We start from the raw sequence: 25174 nt of genomic DNA, 5'->3' as shown, positions 1-25174 counted from the left end.
AGCGCTTGGGAAGTACAAATTGGCAACAGTAATAGAAATACAAATACAAAATACAAATAGAAATACAAATACAAATAGAAATACAAATAGAAATACAAATTGGCAATAGTAAGCGCTCAATAAATACGATTGATGATGAGCTAGACTCTCAAGGGCAGAAAAGAGGCTGGCCAAACAAATGTGGCCCCTGCCAGTCTAGGAATTCACACACATGGGGTTCTAATCCTGGCTCTGCCACTTGTCTGCTGTGTCACCTTGGGCAAGTCACTTCACTTCTCTGGGCCTCAGTTCCCTCATCTGTAAAATAATAATAATAATGGCATTTGTTAAGCCCTTACTATGTGCAAAGCACTGTTCTAAGTGCTTGGGGTATACGAGGTGATCAGGTTGTCCCACTGGGGCTCACCGTCTTCATCCCCATTTTACAGATGAGGTAACTGAGGCTCCCGGCTCCGCCACATGTCTGCTGTGTGACACTGGGCAAGTCACTTAACTTCTCTGAGCCTCAGTTCCCTCATCTGTAAAATGGGGATTAAGACTGTGAGCCCCACTGGGACAACCTGATCACCTTGTATCCCCCCACCGCTTAGAACAGTGCTTTGCACATAGTAAGTGCTTAACAAATGCCATTATTATTATTATTATTTTATTATTATTATGTGACTTGCCCGAAGTCACACAGCAGACATGTGGCGGAGTCGGGATTAGAACCCATGACCTCTGACTCCCAAGCCTGTGCTCTTTCCACTGAGCCACGCTGCTTCACAAGGGGATTGAGACTGTGAGTCCCATGTGGGTCAGGGATGTGTCCAACCTGATTTGCTTGGATCCACCCCAGCACTTAGTATAGTGCCTGGCACATAGGAAGCGTTTAACAAATACCACAATTATTGCTATTATTAAATGGCTAGTGTGTTAGGCTCTTAGGGGTGCTGACAAACGTTTTCAATGTTTCTGGAGCTTTAAAAGTGCCTAGTACAGTGCTCTGCACACAGTAAGCGCTCAGTAAATACGATTGATTGATTAAAAGCTAAGTCAAGACACTGTTGGAGTCGTTAAGAAATAATGAAGTCAAAATCCCAGCTGGCCAAATTAAGGTTCTTATCGACAATCCCCCTCTCCATCCCCCCATCTTACCTCCTTCCCTTCCCCACAGCACCTGTATATATGTATATATGTTTGTACATATTTATTACTCTATTTATTTATTTTATTTGTACATATCTATTCTATTTATTTTATTTTGTTAGTATGTTTGGTTTTGTTCTCTGTCTCCCCCGTTTAGACTGTGAGCCCACTGTTGGGTAGGGACTGTCTCTATATGTTGCCAATTTGTACTTCCCAAGCGCTTAGTACAGTGTTCTGCACATAGTAAGCGCTCAATAAATACGATTGATGATGATGATGATGATGACAATCTAACCCCGGGTATGTCTCCAAAGTATATATTCTCATCCACCATCTTCAGGATCCCCCTCCTATACTGTCATCTAAATAGGGGATGTACAGAAAAAATAAATCGAAAAGGCATTTTTAATTAGCATTTACCATCTTGTTTATAGTGGAGGGACTGTACTACTCTCAGGAGAGGAGTAGGATGGAGTAATAATAATAATAATAATAATAATGCTATTTAGAGAACTCCCACCCGGCAGTGCAAGGTACTGGGCATTTGAAAAGTACAACAGAAGCCCATATCATGTTATCATGTTCCCTGCCTGTAAGGAGTTTACACTCTAACGGAGGAGACAAATGTACAAGTATATGCAGAATAAATAGTGAAATGAACCATTGAATATACATGTATACACAAGCACAGGAGATGGGTAGAAATAAATACCTGTGAACACCCTCAGGGTGTTTAATAAAATGACATAGCTGTCTTGGAGGGTTGAAAAACAGCTTTGGCATTGTGAACACTTCCTACCAGATGAGTGTGACTTGGACATTTGCTGACGGAACTGAAACTTCCCCGATCGAGGCCTCAGCTAAGAGTTGCAAAACAGTTTTGTAGGGGGATGGTTTTAGTCAAACCAATAATAGTATTTAATGAGGCCTGACTCAGGGCAGAGCTCTGTACTAAGCACTTGGGCGAGGAAAATAGAATTAGTAGATATGATCCCTGCCCTTAAGGAGCTTATCAAGCGGCGGACACAGACACCAAAATAGAGTTTGAGAATAGAATAGAATATTATGAGAAGAGCACAGGCTTGGGAGTCAAAGGTCATGGGTTCAAATCCCGGCTCCGCCACTTATCAGCTGTGTGACTTTGGGCAAGTCACTTCACTTCTCTGGGCCTCAGTTCCCTCATCTGGAAAATGGGATGAAGATTGTGAGCCCCATGTGGGACAACCTCACCTCATCACCTTGTATCCTTCCCAGCGCTTAGAACAGCGCTTTGCACGTAATAAGCGCTTAACAAATGCCATCATCATCATCATCAATACAGGTAGCGAGATGCAACGGAGTATTGAGTGTAAGTTTTCTGTGGGCAGAGGGTGTGCCTACCAACTCTGTTATATCGTACACTCCCAAGCGCTTAGTACAGTGCTCTGCACCCAGGCACTCAGTAAATATAATAATAATAATAATAATAATAATGGCGTTTGTTAAGCGCTTACTATGTGCAAAGCACTGTTCTAAGCGCTTGATGACTGATTAAGTATGAAGATGTGTTTATGAATGCTGTGGATGGGTGGGATATGATGAGGGCTTTAGAGGGTGAAGAATTGAGGGCATAGGTGATACAGGAGGGAGGGAAATCATGTTATGGCTATTTGGCTGATTAGAAATAAAGTGAAAGAAGAGGAAACTACCGTCCTCAGTAAGGGCTCTCTACAGCATGCATAGCTTGCTGCCACATGTGAGAGTGATGAGGAAAATGGATTCCTTAATTGTTAGTCACGATAGCCATAGGGATTCCACGTCCCACCCTGTTCATCGAGTGTCTCTGAAGAAGGAAATGGGACAGAAGCAGTGTAGCCTTGTGGAAAGAACAGAGGCCTCGAAGTCAAAGGACCACTTGTCTGCTGGGTGACCTTGCGCAAGTCATTTACCTTCTCTTCACCTCATCTGGAAAATGGGGATTAAATTCTTCTCCCTTCGAGTTTACATCCATCCCCTCGCCCCCTCCTACCTCACCTCCCTTCTCTCCTTCTCCAGCCCAGCCCGCACCCTCCACTCCTCTGCCTCTAATCTCCTCACCGTACCTCGTTCTCGCCCATCCCACCATCGACCCCCGGCCCACGTCATCCCCCGGGCCCGGAATGCCCTCCCTCTCCCCACCCGCCAAGTTAGCTCTCTTCCTCCCTTCAAGGCCCTACTGAGAGCTCACCTCCTCCAGGAGGCCTTCCCACACTGAGCCCCTTCCTTCCTCTTCCCCTCATCCCCCTCTCCTTCCCCCCCATCTTACCTCCTTCCCTTCCCCACAGCACCTGTATATATGTATATATGTTTCTACATATTTATTACTCTATTTATTTATTTTACTTGTACATATCTATTCAATTTATTTTATTTTGTTAGTATGTTTGGTTTTGTTCTCTGTCTCCCCCCTTTTAGACTGTGAGCCCACTGTTGGGTAGGGACTGTCTCTATATGTTGCCAACTTGTACTTGCCAAGCTCTTAGTACAGTGCTCTGCACACAGTAAGCGCTCAATAAATACGATTGATTGAGTGATTGATTGATTACACTGTAAGCACTAGGTGGGACAGGGACGTGTCCAAACAGATTATCTCTGGCTCAGTGGAAAGAGCCCGGGCTGGGGAGCCTGAGGTCATGGGTTCTAATCCCGGCCCTGCCACTTACCAGCTGTGTGACTTTGGGCAAGTCACTTCACTTCTCTGGGCCTCAGTTACCTCATCTGTAAAATGGGGATTGAGACTGTGAGCCCCACGTGGGACAACCTGATTACCTTGCATCCTCCCCAGCGCTTAGAACAGTGTTTTGCACATAGTAATCGCTTAACAAATGCCATCATTATTATCATTACTCCAGTGTTTAAAACAGTGCTTGACACGGAATAAGCTTTTAGCAGATAGCATTAAAAAAAAACAAAGTTGTTGTGGGGTAAAATTAGGAAGGGCTGCAGTGAGCCCCCACAAGTGAGAGAGACCATGTCTAATTCTTCTCAGTGTATTATCTCCCAAGCACTTAGTAAAGCGCTCTGCACACAGTAAGAGCTCAGTAAATACTATGACCACTCTACCTTCCCAGGAGTGAGCCCATTGACTGGACACTGGCCTGTTGTTCTTCACGTTCCCATGCCTCTGTTGGCACAGGTGTCTCTGTCAGCAATCATCATCATCAATCGTATTTATTGAGCGCTTACTGTGTGCAGAGCACTGTACTAAGCGCTTGGGAAGTACAAGTTGGCAACATATAGAGACAGTCCCTACCCAACAGTGGGCTCACAGTCTAAAAGGGGGAGTTTACGTAGCTCAGTGGGTCATGCCGGAAAGAAAAATGGTCATTTTGATTTCCTCCATTTCCCTCCTGGGTCCTCTTGACTTTCTGCCGAGGAATGATGGAGTGGGTCAGGGTAAGTGAATGGGAGCAGCTGTTTGAGAATTTTTAGCTGAGCCATTTGCTCTTTCTGGGCTTGATGATAATTGTATATAAGCCCTTACCGTGGGCCAAAAATTGTAATAATAATAGTGGTACTTGTTAAGCATTTACTATGTGCCAAGCACTGTTCTAAGCATTGGGGTAGATACAAGTTAGGCTGGACACAGTCCCTGTCCTACGTGGGGCTTACACTCTTAACCCCCATTTTACAGATGAGGGACTTGAGTCCCAGAGAAGTTCATCCCATTCATTCATTGTCGTATTTATTGAGCGCTTACTGTGTGCAGAGTACTGTACTAAGAGCTTGGGAGAGTACACAATTACAACAAATAGACGCATTCCCTGCCCACAATGAGTTCAGAGTCTAGAGGGGGAGACAGGCATTAATATAAATATATTACAGATATATATCATCATCAATCATATTTATATATATATGAATATAGTGTATATATATAATAATATATATAATATATATAAATATATATATGTAGTATATATATATATATATATGTAGTGTATATATATATATATATATACACATATATATATATATAGTGATTTTCCCAAGGTCGCACAGCAGACATGAGGCAGAGCTGGGATTAGAACTCAGGTCTTTGTTAGCTCCAGGCCTGTACCCTATCCACTAATCACACTGCTTCTCACAAGTACTAAGCACTGGGCTTCATTTTCTCTGTCTGGAAGACAGATGACAGTACCTTATCCCTATCCCTCAGCGGGGTGTGGGGAAGGGTTATGATTCATCCAGGGATTCCTGCCTCACTCTTCTGGACTGAGGGGTGGCTGTCTTTAAAAATCTGAAAAAAATTCCACCCCTGCTGCCTGTGGACCGACCATTAGAGAATGGAGTGAGTGAGTTCGGCGGGCAGCGTCGATAGCGGCGTCCTCTCCCTCTGCAGTAGTGAGGCGATGGTTAGCTGCTTTGAGGTGGGCACATCTGATCAGAATGTCTGATTTCAGGCTCTGCCTAGCAAATCCAGTCCTCCTTATTTGGCTAAAAGGGGAGATGCCTACGAAGGCAGAGAATGCATTTTAAAGCCGTTTGATATCTGACCTAAAAAATGCAAGACAATTAGAGCGTCTGGGGAGGCGGCGGCCAAGAGGGGTGCTCACAGAGGGCAAAGGAGGTAGAAAGAGTCCGGCTTTTCGAAGCCTGTCGCTGTCAAAGGGTCAAACGGGGAGGAGAGAGGCAAAAAATTGAAACTTGAAACCCGCTTCCAGCCATGGAAACGTTTCTGCAAGGGACAGCAAATGCAGAAGTCTGTGGAGAACAGAACACCTCACCTTCCCTTCAAAATCCTGGCCTCTGCCTGACTTTCCCGTCACTGTAGACAACATCCTTGCAAGCTCTTCACCTCGGCATCATCCTCGACTCATCTCTCTCTCGTTCAGCCCACAGAATCCTTCCAAATCCTGTCCGTTCAACCTTCAGGACATCTCTAGAATCCCCCCTTTTCTCTCCATCCAGGCTGATCCAAGCACTCTTTGCCCACCTCGATTACTGCGTCAGCCTTCTCACTGATCTCACTGCACCCTCTCTCTTCCCTTCTCCAGTCCACACTATACTCAGCTTCCAGGTTAATATTTCTGAAAAGCCATTTCATCCGGATCTCTCCAACAGATTCCATGGGCTTGAAGGCATCCAGGCAGTTCTTCCCCTCCTACGGAACCTGACTCATCTCCTGCTTCAACCGAAACCTGCACATTCCTCTCCTAACACCAACTTACTTGCTGTACTTCAATCTCATCTGTCCCACCACCAACACCCTTACCTACGTTCTCCCTAGGGACTGGAATTCCCTCCTCCACCACATCTGACAGTCCTCCACTTCAAACCTTCAAAACCCTCCTAAAATCACATCTCTTCATAGAGGCCTTCCTTTCCTAAACCACGTATTTTCCCCCTCTCTGCCCTCCGCTCTGCATCAGCTATGCACTTGACTCTGCAGCCAATCAGTCAGTGGTATTTATTGAGCGCTTACTATGTGCAGAACACTGTACTGAGCTTCTGGGAGAGTACAACAGAATAAACAGGCATGTTTTCTTAAGCACTTTATTACTCACCCCAGCCCCATCAGTCAATCAGTGGTACTTATTGAGCGCTTTCTCACTCAATGGGGAAGCAGCGTGGCTCAGTGGAAAGAGACCGGGCTTTGGAGTCAGAGGGCAGGGGTTCAAATCCCGGCTCCGCCAACTGTCAGCTGTGTGACTTTGGGCGAGTCACTTAACTTCTCTGTGCCTCAGTGACCTCATCTGTAAAATGGGGATGAAGACTGTGAGCCCCCCGTGGGACAACCTGATCACCTCGTAACCTCCCCAGCGCTCAGAACAGTGCTTTGCACATTGTAAGCACGTAATAAATGCCATCATTATTATTATTATTATTTCTGTGTGCAGAGCATTGTATTAAGCACTTGGGAGAGTAGAGCAGCATGGCTTAGTGGAAAGGGCAGGGGCTTGGGAGGTCAGAGGTTGTGGGTTCTAATCCCGGCTCTGCCACATGTCTGTTGTGTGACTTTGGCCAGTCACTTAACTTCTCTGTGCCTCAGTTACCTCATCTGGAAAATGAGGATTGAGACTGTGAGCCCCACGTGGGACAAACTGATTACCTTGTACCTACCCCAGTGCTTAGAACAATGCTTGGCACATAGTAAGCACTTGATAAATACCATTATCATTATTATTATTACTTAGGCAGTGAGCCATGTGATGTGGGCCCCGGGGACCAGCTTCTGAATCCACGGCTCACACTGTCCCCCCCCGACTCCCGGACACCTCCTGCGACCCTATCTCCCCAGCCCCCACCCCAGTAGGGCTCAGGGTCACCAGAGGAAGATTGATGGGATGAAGGCGTGGAGCGAAGCCAACCTATCAGGAAAGCCGGGTTTCAAGAAAAGTCTCTAACAGAGAGATCAGTTGTGTTCTGGAAGCCTCCCAAATGAAATCGTGGAAGCCCCATTGTTTGGGATGAATACCGTTGGACAGAGCCCCAGAGATCAAAGCCTGTTTAGTGTCACTGGCTCTGTTGGCGTAAGAAAGCTGGCAAGGGTTTCCAGAGCGAAGACCTCAAATGTCCTGGGGATGAAATTTCCTTTTTTTTTTTTCCTTTTTTTAGTGTATCAAGTCTCCAGGTCTGAGACCAAGGGACTGTTTCTGCCAATTTTCCAAACCTCCCCCCACCCCAGTCCATCCCTCCCCCAAATTGGGCCACATTTAGATTGAAGCAGGCTCGCAGATGGGGTTGCAGTCTTCCAGCTGGGGTATTTGTGGGTGGGTTACGCGCAGCCCAACTCGGAACGTCGATGGGGTTTTCCTTTAATGAAGAATGGCACATCAGTGTCCCAGATGTTTGGGGAGGAGATCCAGAATCCGAAGAGGGTCACCACAAGGGCCAGATTATGTTTTGGGGTTTTATTAAGGTCTTTCATTTGGCCTGCAGCCTGACTTTTTTGTTCCTGAAGAGCTCCTGGCCTGGCCACCCATGGGAGCCTGCTGTTGTTTGATTCATTCATTCAATCATATTTATTGAGCGCTTACTGTGTGCAGAGCACTGTACTAAGCGCTTGGGAAGTACAAGTTAGCAACATATAGAGACAGTCCTTACCCAACAATGGACTCACTGGCCAGGCTCCTTGGGGTGGCATTCCTCAGGAGAGGTTGGCTTCCTAGGAAGGTGGGGTTCATTGGAGTGGCAGAGTTGAGGGGGGTTCTTCCTGGATTTGGCACCTTTTCCTCTCTCCCTTTGGGTCTTGTTGTTGTTGTTCTTGTTTATGGTATTTGTTAAGCGCTTACTATGTGCCAGGCACTGTTCTAAGCGCTGGGGTAGGAACAAACTAATCAGGTTGGATACCCCCCTACCCTACCTGGGGTTCACAGTCTTAATCCCCATTTTACAGGTAAGGAAACGGAGAAATGAAGTGACTTGCCCAAGGTCACACAGCAGACAAGTGGCAGAGTCGGGATTAGAACTCAGGTCCTTCTGACTCTCCAGCCCGTGCTCTATCCATTTTGCCACGCTGCTTCTTTTCCTTCCATCTCCCCCAGCCCCCATCCTGGGGTAACAGAGTTTTCCACCCCTTGGGGCGGAGGGGTGGGGGGTTAATGGGGGGAGACCCATTTGGAGGTCTTCGCTCCCTTCTCTTCCTTGGTAAGAGAGGGAGTTTTCACTGTGGTCCTTGTTTTCAATCATAATTATCCATGGTATGATGCACTAAGTTTAGCGTATTATCCACCATCTCAACCACCAGGGTCTGAGCTGCGCGCTTGGAAATGGCTAACAGGGTGGCAGACAGTTGAGTTTTTTTCATTCCACATGGGCTTTTTCTCTTCCATTCTCCTCCTCCCCGACACCGAGACCCTAGATTAGCAGCTGGACCGCTGGGTTTTGGGTGGTTAAAGTTTGTGCTCTGAGGGTCCCTGCAGTGGTCAGGTGTTGCATTCAGGCCCCTTCTCATTCCCCAGAGTTCATGGGAGAATTCAAGACTGGGTTGTTTTCTCCTCCCCCGCCTCTTTGCTTCCCACCCTATTCCTCCCCCATTCCCTTCAGGGCATGCCTTGGGGGGCTAGCAGGGAGTCCCCAGTAAGAGTGTTCACCGGGATTTTGGGGATGAGACGGAAAGTGGATAGAGATGATGATTCAAGCTTGTGGATTCATTCATTCAATCGTATTTATTGAGTGTTTACTATGTGCAAAGCACTGTACTAAGCGCTTGGGAAGTACAGGTTGGCAGCATTTAGAGACGGTCCCTACCCAACAAGGGGCTCACAGTCTAGAAGCGGGAGACAGACAATCAATCAATCAATCAACCAATCAATCGTATTGAGCGCTTACTGTGTGCAGAGCACTGTACTAAGTGCTTGGGAAGTACAAGTTGGCAACATATAGAGACAGTCCCTACCAACAGTGGGCTCACAGTCTTGAAGTCTAGAAGAATAACAGTAATAACGAGACAGCAAAACAAAACAATGAGACAGGTGGATGGGGATGAGTCCTCCCTCTGCCCTACCCACTTCCCCTCCCCACAGCACTTGTGGATATTTGTACATATTTATTGCTCTATTTTATTAATGATGTGTATAGAGCTATAATTCTGTTTATTCTGATGGTATTGACACCTGTCTACTTGTTTTGTTGTCTGTCTCCCCCTTCTAGACTGTGAGTCCATTGTTGGGTAGGGACCGTTTCTGTATGTTGCGGACTTGTACTTCCCAAGCACTTAGTACAGTGCTCTGCACACAGCAAGTGCTCAATAAATACGATTGAGTGAATGACGAGGAAGGGAAAGGACTGGTATCTCAAATAGTCAGGGGAAGGCACTTTGACACCATCAATTCTGATTTATTGAACTCTCGGCCTGCATTAGGCCCGGTCCTCTGAGTCAGGACAGGCCTAGGAGGCCCAGTCTAGACTCACCCTTTTCCCAGAGGGGTTCTAGGGGGCTTGCATTGCACCTGGAGCACTGATCATGACCCAGTTTTCCTGGGCATCACCAAGGTCTGGCCCTGATCCGAGGTGTAGGAAGATGGCAGATCTAAGAAACATAAACTTGGGGAAACTAAGCCCTCGGGTACTTGAGCAAGAAGCATCATCGACTGGCAGAGAGTGAAAGCTTAGCCCTTAGGGGATGCCAGGGGCACGTGAACCCAGGCCTGGGTGATCTCTCACCCCTTCTGGCAGGTTCAGATCCCCGAACACGAGAGTAGGGGTGCTTGGATGCCGTGGGCTTCAAGTGCCTTTCTGCTCAGAGAGCGGGATTTGGACGGGTGACGCTGGCCTGGGTTGCTTCTTAGCAGGTGGGGCTGGAGCCTGAGAAAAGTGGCCACCTGGGCAGCGGGGCAAGGCTGGAAACTCAGGAGGAGTCTCCCCCTGCTTCGTGTTTGCTGTGACCAAGGTGAATTCAAAAGTTAAGCTTTCTTCTGTTGTTCCTTTCCACAGGTCACGGCGAAGACTGCCTTCCTATTTATTTTACCTCAGTATAATATTAGCATGCCCACTACAGGTAAGAAAAGACGTCACCTCTCACTACCTATTAACCTTGGCTGACCCCGTGTCACCCCTCTCTCCCTTTCTTTCTGTCCCTCTCTTTCTCTCTCCTTCCCCTCCCTTGCTTTTTTTTTTAACATTTATTAAGCGCTTACTATGTGCAAAGCACTGTTCTAAGCGCTGGGGAGGTTACAAGGTGATCAGGTTGTCCCACGGGGGGCTCACAGTCTTCATCCCCATTTTCCAGATGAGGTAACTGAGGCCCAGAGAAGTTAAGTGACTTGCCCAAAGTCACACAGCTGACAACTGGCAGAGCCGGGATTTGAACCCATGACCTCTGACTCCAAAGCCCGGGCTCTTTCCACTGAGCCACGCTGCTTCCCATTCTTCCCATGCTTCCCATATGAGAATACTTCTCATTCCCTCCCTTTCTCCCTCCTTCCCTTTCTCCTTCTCCCTCCTTCCCATCTTCCCTTCTTCCCTCCTCCCTCTTTCCCTCCCTCACCAACCCCATTTAATAGTCGCAGCCCCATGGTTCTCCTGGATATTTGAACTCCTTTTCTATGATATTTGTTAAACGCCTACTATGTGCCAGGCACTGTACTGAGTGCTGGGGTGGATACAAGGTAATCAGGTTGATGGCAGTCCATGTCCCACATGAGGCTTATAGTCTTAATCCCCTTTTATAAGGGAGGGAACTGAGGCACGGGAAAGTGAAGCGACTTGCCCAAAGTCACACAGCAGACAAGTGGAGAATGGGATTAGAGCCCAGGTCCTCCTGACTCCTAAGCCTGTGCTCAATCCACTAGGCCACACTGCTTCTCAAAGAAAAGACGGCGTGCATACACATATGATAGCCGGGGTGCCCCAAAGCCCCTGCCGTTAAGCAGACCACCAACTCAGAGTCATTCAAGCCAGGGCCAGCACCTTTAGGGGCTTTCTGTGGCTTTCCGGTCCTTCCCCTGAAGCATCTTTTATTGACCAATGTTAGAGACAGGAAAGTGGACCAGAAGGGTATCAATCAATCAATCAATCAATCAATCGTATTTATTGAGCACTTACTGTGTGCAGAGCACTGTACTAAGTGCTTGGGAAGTACAAGTTGGCAACATATAGAGACAGTCCCTACCCAACAGTGGGCTCACAGTCTAGAAGGGGGAGACAGAGAACAAAACCAAACATATTAACAAAATAAAATAAATAGAATAGATATGTACAAGTAAAATAAATAAATAAATAGAGTAATAAATATGTACAAACATATATACATATATACAGGTGCTGTGGGGAAGGGAAGGAGGTAAGACGGTGGGGATGGAGAGGGGACAAGGGGGAGAGGAAGGAAGGGGCTCAGTGTGGGAAGGCCTCCTGGAGGAGGTGAGCTCTCAGTAGGGCCTTGAAGGGAGGAAGAGAGCTAGCTTGGCGGATGGGCTGAGGGAGGGCATTCCAGGCCCGGGGGATGACGTGGGCCAGGGGTCGACGGTGGGACAGGCGAGAACGAGGCACGGGGAGGAGATTAGCGGCGGAGGAGCGGAGGGTGCGGGCTGGGCTGGAGAAGGACAGAAGGGAGGTGAGGTAGGAGGGGGCGAGGTGATGGACAGCCTGGAAGCCCAGGGTGAGGAGTTTCTGCCTGATGCGCAGATTGATTGGTAGCCACTGGAGATTTTTGAGGAGGGGAGTAACATGCCCAGAGCGTTTCTGGACAAAGACAATCCGGGCAGCGGTGTGAAGTATGGATTGAAGTGGGGAGAGACACGAGGATGGGAGATCAGAGAGAAGGCTGATAGTCCAGACGGGATAGGATGAGAGCTTGAACGAGCAGGGTAGCGGTTTGGATGGAGAGGAAAGGGCGGATCTTGGCAATGTTGCGGAGCTGAGACCGGCAGGTTTTGGTGACGGCTTGGATGTGACGGCTGAACGATAGAGCGGAGTCGAGGATGACACCAAGGTTGCGGGCTTGTGAGACGGGAAGGATGGTAGTGCCGTCAATAGAGATGGGAAAGTCAGGGAGAGGGCAGGGCCTGGAAGGGAAGACAAGGAGTTCAGTCTTGGACATATTGAGTTTTAGGTGGCGGGCAGACATCCAGATGGAGATGTCCTGAAGGCAGGAGGAGATGCAAGCCTGAAGGGAGGGGGAGAGAGCAGGGGCAGAGATGTAGATCTGGGTGTCATCAGTGTAGAGATGATAGTTGAAGCCGTGGGAGCGAATGAGGTCACCAAGGGAGTGCGTGTAGATCGAGAACAGAAGGGGACCAAGCACTGAACCTTGGGGAACCCCCACAGTAAGGGGATGGGAGGGGGAGGGGGAGGAGGAGCCTGCAAAAGAGCCTGAGAATGAACGACCGGAGAGATAAGAGGAGAACCAGGAGAGGTCGGAGTCTGTGAAGCCAAGGTTGGATAGCGTGTTGAGGAGAAGGGGGTGGTCCACAGTGTCGAAGGCAGTATCAACTTGTAGCCGAGTGTTGTCGCCTGCCTTCCAGTAGCAGTGACAAAAGTGGAAGGTTTGTGTCTTTTCTCTCGCTCCCTTAGTAATAATAATAATAATGATGGCATTTATTAAGTGTTTACTATGTGCAAAGCACTGTTCTAAGCGCTGGGGAGGTAACAAGGTGATCAGTTTGTCCCACGGGGGGCTCACAGTCTTAATCCCTATTTTCCAGATGAGGTAACTGAGGCCCAGACAAGTGAAGTGACTTGCCCAAAGTCACACAGCTGACAATTGGCGGAGGCAGGATTTGAACCCATGACTCCATCATCGTAACTTGCTCCCTTTATTCACCGTCGCCTCAGCCCCACCGCAACTATGTACCTACCCGTAATTTATTTATTTATGTTAATGTATGTCCCCCCCTCTGAACTGTAAGCTTGTTGTGGACAGTGGATGTTTCCGTTAAATTGTTGTGCCGAATTCGCCCAAGCGCTTAGTACGGTTCTATGCACACAGTAAATGCTCAGTAAATATGATTGATTGATTGGTGATTTGAGGAAGGCAGTTTGGGCCAGGGGGAAGGGCCCTGTTACAGTACCAGGCTGGGACTCAGGAGCGAACCCCTCCTTCTGACACCCTTGTGAGGGCTTTCAGCACCCTTAGCGCCTGAAAGTCAGAAGGACCTGGGTTCTAATCCCAGCTCCACCAGACGTCTGCTGCGGGCAAGTCACTTAACTTCTCTGGGCCTCAGTTACCTCATCTGTCACACAATAATAATAATAATAATGTTGGTATTTGTTGAGCGCTTACTATGTGCAAAGCACTGCTCTAAGCGCTGGGGAGGCTACAAGGTGATCAGGTTGTCCCACGTGGGGCTCACAGTCTTAATCCCCATTTTCCAGATGAGGGAACTGAGGCACAGAGAAGCTAAGTGGCTTGCCCAAGATCACACAGCTGACAAGTGGCTGAGTGGGGATTCATTCATTCATTTATTCAAATCCCGGCTCTGCCGCATGTCTGCTGTGTGACCTTGGGCAAGTCACTTAACTTCTCTGAGCCTCAGCTACCTCATCTGTAAATGGGGATTGACTGTGAGCCCCACGGGGGACAACCTGATAATCAGTTACCTCATCTGTAACTGGGGATTGACTGTGAGCCCCACGTGGGACAACCTGATCATGTTATATCCCCCCAGCGCTTAGAACAGTGCTTTGCACATAGTAAGCGCTTAACAAATGCCATCAGTATTATTATTATTTATTGAGTGCTTACTGTGTGCAGAGCACTGTACTAAGCGCTTGGGAAGTCCAAGTTGGCAACATATAGAGACGGTCCCTACCCAACAGTGGGCTCACAGTCTGGAAGGGGGAGACAGAGAACAACATATGAACAAAATAAAATAAATAGAATAAATATGTACAAATACAATAAATAAATAAAGTAATAATCGATCCCATGACCTCTGTCACCCAAGCCCACGCTCTTTACACTGAGCCACGCTGCGTCTCCGATGGGGATTAAGAGTCTGACTCTGAGCCCCCATTTACAAAAGGGGGTTGCAGGGTGTTACCTGGAACTGTGGTTCTTAAAAACCTCTTGTTGTGGGCCAATGGCATTGGAACACTTAATCAATCAGTGGGAATTAACGTTTCAAAGATACTTCGGGAAGGAACAGGGAAGGAAGTACATTGCCATTTTTTTTTACTTACCTCTAAGGCTTCTTTTTTCTTTTCTCTGAACTTTAATTATAGCAACAGTTGCTACTGCAGATGTGAGCGCAGGTGCCAGCTCTGTCGTCCTGTTCCCCTTCCCCTTTCCCTTTGCCTTCATCATCAATCGTATTTATTGAGCGCTTACTATGTGCAGAGCACTGTACTAAGCGCTTGGGAAGTACAAATTGGCAACATATAGAGACAGTCCCTACCCAACAGTGGGCTCACAGTCTAAAAATAGACTGCCAGGGTGTAGCCTCACCTTCTCACCCCGGCCGGCCATAACGAGCCAGAAGGGGAAATTGTGAGCTTCATGTTGGTAGGGTGACATTCACCCAGTTTTACATTGTTATGGCTGATTTTCAGCCCGTCTATTCCCTATCTGGTCTTCGTACCGACCTGGATGCTTATATGCCCGTTAAAAAAAAAAAGTCGTTGCCCTGCCTCCCTTAGTTAGGGCTTTTTCTTCTGGTTTCCATAGTTTGTGGCACCAGAGTTGATACAAACTTCAGCAGAAAACTTTTAAAGATCCCATTTGGGTGTAATGGTAGGTTAGGCGATTTTCTCAGAGAAACATTCTAGGCTAAATGGTTTGTGTAATGTCCCCTCCCCACAGCACCTGTATATATGTATGTATATATGTTTGTACATATTTATTACTTTATTTTACTTGTACACATTTATTCTATTTATTTTATTTTGTTCGTATGTTTTGTTGTCTGTCTCCCCGTTCTAGACGGTGAGCCCGCTGTTGGGTAGGGACCGTCTCTATATGTTGCCAATTTGTACTTACCAAGCGCTTAGTACAGTGCTCTGCACACAGTAAGCGCTCAGTAAATATGATTGAATGAATGAATGAAATGGGGGAGGGCACAGAGCATACGTGGCTCAGTGGAAAGAGCCCGGGCTTTGGAGTCAGAGGTCATGGGTTCAAATCCCGGCTCCACCAATTGTCAGCTGGGTGACTTTGGGCAAGTCACTTCACTTCTCTGGGCCTCAGTTCCCTCACCTGTAAAATGGGGATTAAGACTGTGAGCCCCCATGGGACAACCTGATCAGCTTGTAACCTCCCCAACACTTAGAACAGTGCTTTGCACATAGTAAGCACTTAATAAATGCTATCGTTATTATTATTATTACTGGCTTCCACAGCCGTCCCCGTGACCTCCGTCTTTCCCCAGCCTGCCTCTATTGCCGTATAATAATAATAATTGTAGCATTCGTTAAGTGCTTACTATGTACCAGGTGCTGTACTAAGGCCTGGGGTGGATTCAAGGTAATTGGGTTGGACTCACTGGGCTCACTGTCTTCATCCCCATTTTACAGATGAGGAAACTGAGGCACTTACCCAACGTCACATAGCGGACAAGTGGAAGAATGGGGATTAGAACCCAGATCCTTCTGAATCCCAGGCCCGTGCTCTAGCCACTAGGCCACGCTGCTTCCTAGCCATTTCCGTAGCAGGGATTGGAGGGGATGGGGGGACCCTCAGCGGGAAGAGGGGCAGGGTGAACGGCATTCATGGCGAGGACCACTGGAAAGAGGAAGTGTGGGACTGCTGTGGGTCAGGGGAGCGACAAGATCAAAGGAGGGCTGAGTCTAGGGAACAGGAAAACAACTGGGAAGAGGGTAGGAGGAAATGGTATTTGTTCAAACACTGTTCTAAGCACTAGGCTAGATACAAATTATTCAGTTTGGACACAGTCCCCGTCCCACATGGGACTCGCACTCTTAATCCCCATCGGAGAAGCAGCGTGGCTCAGTGTAAAGAGCGTGGGCTTGGGTGTCAGAGGTCATGGATTCGAATATTACTCTATTTATTTTATTTGTACATATTTATTCTATTTATTTCATTTTGTTAATATGTTTTGTTTTGTTGTCTGTCTTCCCCTTCTAGACTGTGAGCCCACTGTTGGGTAGGGACCGTCTCTGTATGTTGCCAACTCGGACTTCCCAAGCGCTTAGTACAGTGCTCTGCACACAGTAAGCGCTCAATAAATACGATTGAATGAATGAATCCCCGCTCAGCCATTTGTCAGCTCTGTGATCTTGGGCAAGCCACTTAGCTTCTCTGTGCCTCAGTTCCCTCATCTGGAAAATGGGGATTAAGACTGTGAGCCCCACGTGGGACAACCTGATCACCTTGTAGCCTCCCCAGTGCTTAGAACAGTGCTTTGCTGCGCTTAACAAATAGTAACATTGTTGTTATTATTATTATTATTGTTATTATTATTATGTGACAGGTAACTGAGGCCCAGAGAAGTCAAGTGACTTGCCCACAGCAGACATCTGGTGGAGCTGGGATTAGAACCCAGGTCCTTCTGACTTTCAGGCTGTGCTCTATCCACAAAGGGATGCCGCTTCTTTCACTGCTTCAGGGGGAAGAGAGGGGGGAATTGACTTCCTGCAGGGATTAGTCATAGTAGGGGAAGTCAGCAAGTAGCCCAGGATGTATCCCCAGGAGGCATATGCTGTGAGTAGGGTAACCCCGGTCATGCTTGCACAATCATTTTATATTTCATTATTATGATATTTGTTAAGCCTTTACTATGTGAGCTGTGTGCTAAGCCCTGGGGTGGTAATAATAATAATAATAATAATAATAATAATAATAATGGCATTTATTAAGCGCTTACTACATGCAAATCACTCTTCTAAGCCCTGGGGAGGTTACACGGTGATCCGGTTGTCCCACATGGGGCTCACAGTCTTCATCCCCATTGGACAAGATGAGGTAACTGAGGCACAGAGAAGCGAAGTGACTTGCCCAAAGTCACACAGCTGACAATTGGCAGAGCCGGGATTTGAACCCATGACCTCTGACTCCAAAGCCCGGGCTCTTTCCACTTAGTTCAGCATAGGTACAACTTAGTTGGACACAGTCCCTGTCCCACATGGGGCTCCCGGTCTCAGTCCCCATTTTACAGATGAGACAAGTGAGGCACAGAGAAGGGAAGTGATTTGCCCAAGGTTACACAGCAGAGAAAGTGGTGGAGCCAGGACTAGAACCCATCAATCAATCAATCAATCGTATTTATTGAGCGCTTACTATGTGCAGAGCACTGTACTAAGCGCTTGGGAAGTACAAATTGGCAACACATAGAGACAGTCCCTACCCAACAGTGGGCTCACAGTCTAGAAGGGGGAGACAGAGAACAGAACCAAACATACCAACAAAATAAAATAAATAGGATAGAAATGTGCAAGTAAAATAAATAAATAAATAAATAGAGTAATAAATATGTACAACCATATATACATATATACAGGTGCTGTGGGGAAGGGAAGGAGGTAAGATGGGGGGATGGAGAGGGAGACGAGGGGGAGAGGAAGGAAGGGGCTCAGTCTGGGAAGGCCTCCTGGAGGAGGTGAGCTCTCAGCAGGGCCTTGAAGGGCCATGACCTTCTGAATCCCAGGCTCATGTTCTTTCCACTACATCATGCTGCTTCTCACGTCCTTTTTGTTGAAGAAGAAAAGTCTGTCACCTCCCTCAGTCAGACATATTTACTGAGTGTTTACAGGGTGCAGGGCACTGAACTAAGCTCTTGGGAGAGTTCAGTATAATAATAATAATGATGGCATTTATTAAGCGCTTACTTTGTGCCAAGCACTGTTCTAAGCGCTGCTTAGACAATATAACAGCTTATAACAATGTAATGGGCACAATCCCTGCCCACAGTGAGTTTATAGTCTAGCTTACAGCTGTAGGCCGGTTGCAGGGCCAGCCCTGAAGTGGAGATCCATCAGTCAGTCAATCAGTCCTATTTATTGAGCACTTACTATGTGCAGAGCACTGAATCAAGCGCTTGGGAAAGTACCATAACAGAGGGGTTTTTTGACTTGTTTTTACGGGATTCATTAAGCCCTTGCTATAATAATAATAATAATAATAATAATAATAATAATAATAATAATGGCATTTATTAAGCACTTACTATGTGCAAAGCACTGTTCTAAGCGCTGGGGAGATTACAAGGTGATCAGGTTGTCCCACGGGGGGCTCACAGTCTTCATCCCTATTTTACAGATGGGGTAACTGGGGCACAGAGAAGTTGTGAGCTGCCCAAAGTCACACAGCTGACAAGTGGCGGAGCCAGGATTTGAACCCATGACCTCTGACTCCAAAGCCCGGGCTCTTTCCACTGAGCCACGCTACTATGTGTCAAGCACTGTCCTATGTGCTGGGGAAGGTACGAGATAATCAGATGGACATAGTCCCTGTCCCCCAAGAAGCTCACGGTTTAAATTGGTAAGATTTAATCCCTACTTTAGAGATGAGGAAACTGAGGCACAGAGAAGTGAAGTGATTTACCCAAATTCACCCAGCAGAAAAATGGCGGAGCCAGGATTAGAACCCAGGTCCTTCTGACTCCCAAACCCCTGTTCTATCCACTAGGCCGTGCTGCTTCTCCTCCCTCCCCTGAGCTCCTTCCTGCATTTAAAAAATGGTAATTCTGTTTGCCCGGCAAGTGTCCCAAATAGTTCAGGTTTTGTCTTTTGCAAAGAAGCAGCGTGGCTCAGTGGAAAAGAGCCCGGGCTTTGGAGTCAGAGGTCATGGGTTCAAATCCTGGCTCTGCCAATTGTCAGCTGTGTGACTTTGGGCAAGTCACTTCGCTTCTCTGTGCCTCAGTTCCCTCATCTGTAAAATAGGGATGAAGACTGTGAGCCCCCCTGGGACAACCTGATCATCTTGTAACCTCCCCAGTGCTTAGAACAGTGATTTGCACATAGTAAGCGCTTAATAAATGCCATTATTATTATTATTATTTTGGCTGTACTTTATAGTTATGTGTTAAACACTTACTGTGTGCCAGTCACTGTGTAAGTATTGGGGTAGATACAAGTTAATCAGGTCAGATACAGTCCGTGTCTCACATGGGGCTTCACAGTCTTAATTCCCATTTTACGGATGAGGTAAACGAGGCAGAGAGAAGTTAAATGACTCACCCAAGGTCACAGAGCAGAACCCTGACCTGCCCTGGACCGTTTCGGCTGCTAGTCTCCCGTCCACTCACTCCATTTCTCTTCACTGGGTGTTTCCGGAGTTATTCCGCTTGGACCGACTTAATTCCATTCCCGCAATCTTTCCCACCACACCTTTGGCACGGCCTGATTTGACCAATGTCTCGACTCTTGATCCTCCAGCAGCGGCAAGATCAGTCAGACAATCACGGGTATTTATTGAGCGTTTAACGTGTGCTAAGCGCTGGGGAAAGTACACTATAACGGAGTTGGTAGACCTCCGTTATAGAACAAGCTTACTAGAGAGGACATCTCCCCTTTATTTATTTATTTTACTTGTACATTTCTATCCTATTTATTTTATTTTGTTGGTATGTTTGGTTTTGTTCTCTGTCTCCCCCTTTTAGACTGTGAGCCCCCTGTTGGGTAGGGACTGTCTCTATGTGTTGCCAATTTGTACTTCCCAAGCGCTTAGTACAGTGCTCTGCACATAGTAAGTGCTCAATAAATACGATTGATTGATTGATTGATTGATAAAGAAGATGCCTGGGCCCCTCAGAAAAACTGCCTAGAGAACCAAGATCCCCTTTACCCACCACCACGTGAACCAGGGCCCAGATATAATAATAATAATAATAATAATAATGATAATAATAATAATGATGGCATTAAGTGCTTACTATGTGCAAAGCCCTGTTCTAAGTGGTGGGGAGGTTACAAGACAATCAGGTTGTCCCACGGGGGGCTCACAGTCTTAATCCCCATTTTACAGATGAGGTAACTGAGGCCCAGAGAAGTTAAGGGACTTGCCCAAAGTCACACAGCTGACAATTGGTGGGGCCGGGATTTGAACCCAAGACCTCTGACTCCAAACCCCGGGCTCCTTCCACTGAGCCACGCTGGTATTTGTTAAGCGCTTACTATATGCCAAGGCTTAGAGCCAAGCGATCTGACACCAGATTCAGACTCACCACTTCCGAGTTGCCTTGGGTACCCACTTTTCTTTAATATCCAAGAGGTTATTTTTGTTTTTCTTCTCCCCGCCCCGCCCCACCCCGAAGCACACAGTTTGTCTGCGAAGGGTAAACACGAAGGGGACAATGGCAGCAGACTGGCCCTTTTCATTTTGGACCCCTTCAACGAGAGCCCAAGGCCCCAATGTTTGCGTTGTAAATACCGTACTGTACTGCGGGGGAAAATAAGCTTCTCATGGGAAACTTTCCATCACAATAACAGCTCTGTTAATCTTGGGTTTTTAAAACACTTAAAAGTAATCAACTGTTCAGGGACTGAACGGCATGGGGGACCCAGCAGAGAGGGAAGATTGGGGTTCTCATTCCGGCTCCGCTGTGTGACCTTGGGCATTTAACGTCTCCGAGCCTCAGTTCCCTCATCTGTAAACTGGGGAGAAAGGCCATGAGTCCTATGTTATTCTATTTATTTTACTGTGTTAATATGTTTTGTTTTGTTCTCTGTCTCCCCCTTCTAGACTGTGAGCCCACTGTTGGGTGGGACCGTCTCTATATGTTGCCAACTTGGACTTCCCAAGCGCTTAGTATGGTGCTCCGCACACAGTAAGTGCTCAATAAAGCAGCGTAAGGAGAAGCAGCGTGGCTCAGTGGAAAGAGCCCGGGCTTTGGAGTCAGAAGTCAGGGGTTCAAATTCCAGCTGTGTGACTTTGGGCAAGTCACTTCACTTCTCTGGGCCTCAGTTCCCTCATCTGTAAAATGGGGATGAAGACTGTGAGCCCCCCGTGGGGCAACCTGATCACCTTGTAACCTCCCCAGCGCTTAGAACAGTGCTTTGCACATAGTAAGCGCTTAATAAATGCCATTATTATTATTATTATTATTATTATTATTATTATTATTAATAAATATGATTGAATGAATGAATGAATGTGAGACAGGGGCCATGACCAACGTCATCACCTTGTATTTACCCCAGCAGTGCTTGACACATCGTAAGCGTTTTAATGAATACTGTAATGATGATGATGATTCTGGCTCCTGCTAGTAGCTTGCTCCCCTTTCTGTTTTATTGGGATTCAATGTTCCTCTCACAGATATCTTCTCTCACCCCTGGGGCCGCCTCCCTATATTCCCCAGTCCCCAAAGAATAATAATAATAAGTAATCATGGTACTTGTTAAACACTTACTATGTGCCAAGCACTATTCTAAGTGCTGGGGTAGATACAAGTTAATCAGGTTGGACACAGTCCCACAGTGAGCTCACACTTTTAATCCGTATTTTACAGGTGAGGTAATTGAGGCCCAGAGAAAGGAAGTGACTCTATGCAGTAAATCACATTGCTTCTCTGGGCAGTTCATCCCTTATGCAGGAAATAATAATGGCATTTTATTAAGCTCTTACTATGTGCAAAGCACTGTTCTAAGCGCTGGGGAGGTTACAACGTGATCAGGTTGTCCCACGGGGGGCTCCTAGTCTTAATCCCCATTTTACAGATGAGGGAACTGAGGCCCAGAGAAGTGAAGTCACACAGCTGACAATTGCCGGAGCCGCGATTTGAACCCATGACCTCTGACTCCAGAGCCCGGGCTCTTTCCACTGAGCCACGCTGCTTCTCCATTTGGTTGGAGAGGAAGAAGGATATTCTGGAAATGTTGTGAAGAAAGAATTGACAGAGTTGGGTGACCTGTTCATTATATGGGTAGAAGGGGAGCAAGGCAACATGGATGATGCCAAGGTTACAGGCTTGAGAGACGGGGAGGATAGTAAGGTCAATGACTATGATGGAAAACTTAGGAAGGGAAAAGGCTTAGGAGGGATGGAAAACTTAGGAAGGGAAAAGGCTTAGGAGGGATGGAAGTGACTCTATGCACTAAATCACATTGCTTCTCTGGGCAGTTCATCCCTTATGCAGGAAATAATAATGGCATTTTATTAAGCTCTTACCATGTGCAAAGCACTGTTCTAAGTGTTGGGGAGGTTACAAGGTGATCAGGTTGTCCCACGGGGGGCTCATAGCCTTAATCCCCATTTTACAGATGAGGTAACTGAGGCACAGAGAAGTGAAGTGACCTGCCCAAAGTCACGCAGCTGAAAATTGTCAGAGCTGCGATTTGAACCCAGGACCTCTGACTCCAAAGCCCGTGCTCTTTCCACTGAGCCATGCTGAAATGCCCCTGGGGGAACTGTGGATTGGTTGGTTGAGGGCTGGGTTTTTTTCTCCTCCACCTGGAGCTGTGAATCTGGGACTTGGCAGACTTGGGTGGGAAAAGCAAACCCAGACTGCTGGGAAGGGAGGCCGGGAGGAGACGGAGGGAAGAGGGAGGGTAAGTGATTAGGGAAAACTTGGAAGTCTGAAACAACAGGCTAAAAAATGGACCTTGAAAGTCTTTATCTCCTGAAGGGGTTTTAGTCTGTCGGAGGGGAAGGAAGGAGGGAAAGAGAGGGGACGAGTGGAGGGGGGGTGTATGTGTGTGAGGCGGGGGCAGTATTTAATTTCTGGTCACCAATATTGAAGTTCTTACCCCGGCTGCCTCAGCCCTCTACTACTATTCATTCTTCTCGCTTAGTACTAAGTGCAAGCGCTTAGTACAGTGCTCTGCACACAGTAAGCGCTCAATAAATACGATTGATGATGATTCTTCTCGACTGTGAGCCCGTTGTTGGGTAGGGACCGTCTCTATATGTTGCCGATTTGCACTTCCCAAGTGCTTAGTACAGTGCTCTGCACACAGGAAGCGCTCAGTCAATACGATTGAGTGAATGAATCAATGAATTCTGTTTCTGGCAGACGTGGCGGGCTTTGGTCTCCTTACCCCTTCATACCCCTACAGCCAAAGGAAATTACCAATGAAACTTAGTAAATTCCCTATTTAATGTTACGTCTGAAGAAGAGTTGAACTCAACAGTCACAGAAGTTTGGAATTTGGATCCTTTAACAATTCTCCTCCAGTCCAACCACTCTTCCTTGGTTGTTTGTGGTGTCTGTAAGCATTTCAGATGTTAAAGTGTCTGCTTTTACTTGGGCCACTTTTCGAGGAATCTTGGACAGGAGCAGCCTGGAAAGATCACAGAACCTGGGTTCGAATCCCAGTTCCGCCACTTGCCCACTGTGTCACCTCGGGCAAGTCATTTAACCTCTCTGTGCCTCAGTTTCCTCACCTGCAAAATAAGGATTAAGACTGTGAGCCCCATGTGGGACATGGACTGTGTCCATGCTGATTAGCTTGTATCTACCCCAGTGCTTAGTACAGTGTCACCTCGGGCAAGTCATTTAACCTCTCTGTGCCTCAGTTTCCTCACCTGCAAAATAAGGATTAAGACTGTGAGCCCCATGTGGGACATGGACTGTGTCCATGCTGATTAGCTTGTATCTACCCCAGTGCTTAGTACAGTGCCTGGCTCATAGTAAGCACTTCACAAATAGCTTAGGAAAAAGGAAAAAAAAATGTGCCTGTCCCACTGAGACCGTGCACTTTTTGTGGGCCGGGAACTGTGTCCTCTCTGTATTGTAGCTACCACAGGGGTTAGTTAGTACAGTGCTTAGCAAATAGTAGGCGTTTAATAGATACCACTATCATTATTATTATTTAAAGATTGAAACATCAAACTAAAGGACTCGTGGTGTTTGTCAAAGGAAGGGGATGAGTAGCCAGTGGAAACGGCAGCCCCTTCTCTCCTCCTGAGGAGAAATCCGGGGCCTGTTCCCGGACCTTCAACTTTCAGACAGCCTTGTCCCTACAGCATGAATGAACACCAGAAGTATCGAAGAGGCGGCTAAGTGAGCTTTTCCAGGGGTTGTTTTTTATACACAGTCATCAAAAGGCTGTTTTCTCCTTGAGAGCAGCAGGAAACTTGGCCAAATGGAAAGGTTCAGGCCACCGTCTTCATCTGAACCCTGTCCTGGCTGCTTGTGAACATACCACAGACCCCAGCCCCGCTGCCCCCGAGGAGCTGGCGGGCTAATGGATATCCGGGGGACGGAGCTTCCGTGTCAGCACAGGTTAGGGAGCATGTGCTTAGCACACAGCACCGCCTTCTTGGTTTTTCTTGGCTTAGAGAGCACGACTGACGTAGAAAAAGAGGCCGCCCGGAAGGCTGGGAAATGATACTGCCACACTTCGTCTGGCTTGTTGTACTTCCGATACTTCATTTTTTTTTCTTAATACAGTGGTGGTGTCCCGACCTCGCTCTCGCCTGTCCCGCCATCGACCCCCGGCCCACGTCCTCCCCCGGGCCTGGAATGCCCTCCCTCTGCCCATCCGCCAAGCTAGCTCTCTTCCTCCCTTCAAGGCCCTGCTGAGAGCTCACCTCCTCCAGGAGGCCTTCCCAGATTGAGCCCCTTCCTTCCTCTCCCCCTCGTCCCCCCTCCACCCGCCCATCTTACCTCCTTCCCTTCCCCACAGCACCTGTATATATGTATATATGTTTGTACGTTTTATTTGTACATATCTATTCTATTTTATTTTGTTAGTATGTTTGGTTTTGTTCTCTGTCTCCCCCTTTTAGACTGTGAGCCCACTGTTGGGT

The 25174-nt window shown here is 47.3% G+C and overlaps 1 protein-coding gene across 1 annotated transcript in view; it reads left to right on the top strand.

Moving 5' to 3' along the window:
* The window catches only part of TRAM2 (translocation associated membrane protein 2), a 102488-nt gene that overhangs the window by 45617 nt on the left and 31697 nt on the right, over nucleotides 1-25174 (top strand). Inside the window, exon 2 of the mRNA XM_038740207.1 lies at nucleotides 10525-10588. Coding sequence (XP_038596135.1) covers nucleotides 10525-10588 — 64 coding nt within the window. The remainder of the gene's footprint in view (nucleotides 1-10524; nucleotides 10589-25174) is intronic.

The sequence above is a fragment of the Tachyglossus aculeatus genome, chromosome X1, assembly GCF_015852505.1.
Source record: "Tachyglossus aculeatus isolate mTacAcu1 chromosome X1, mTacAcu1.pri, whole genome shotgun sequence".
NCBI classification, from domain to species: domain Eukaryota; kingdom Metazoa; phylum Chordata; class Mammalia; order Monotremata; family Tachyglossidae; genus Tachyglossus; species Tachyglossus aculeatus.
The sequence above is the reverse complement of the archived record's forward strand: the minus strand, read 5'-3'. Positions and strand labels throughout refer to the sequence as shown.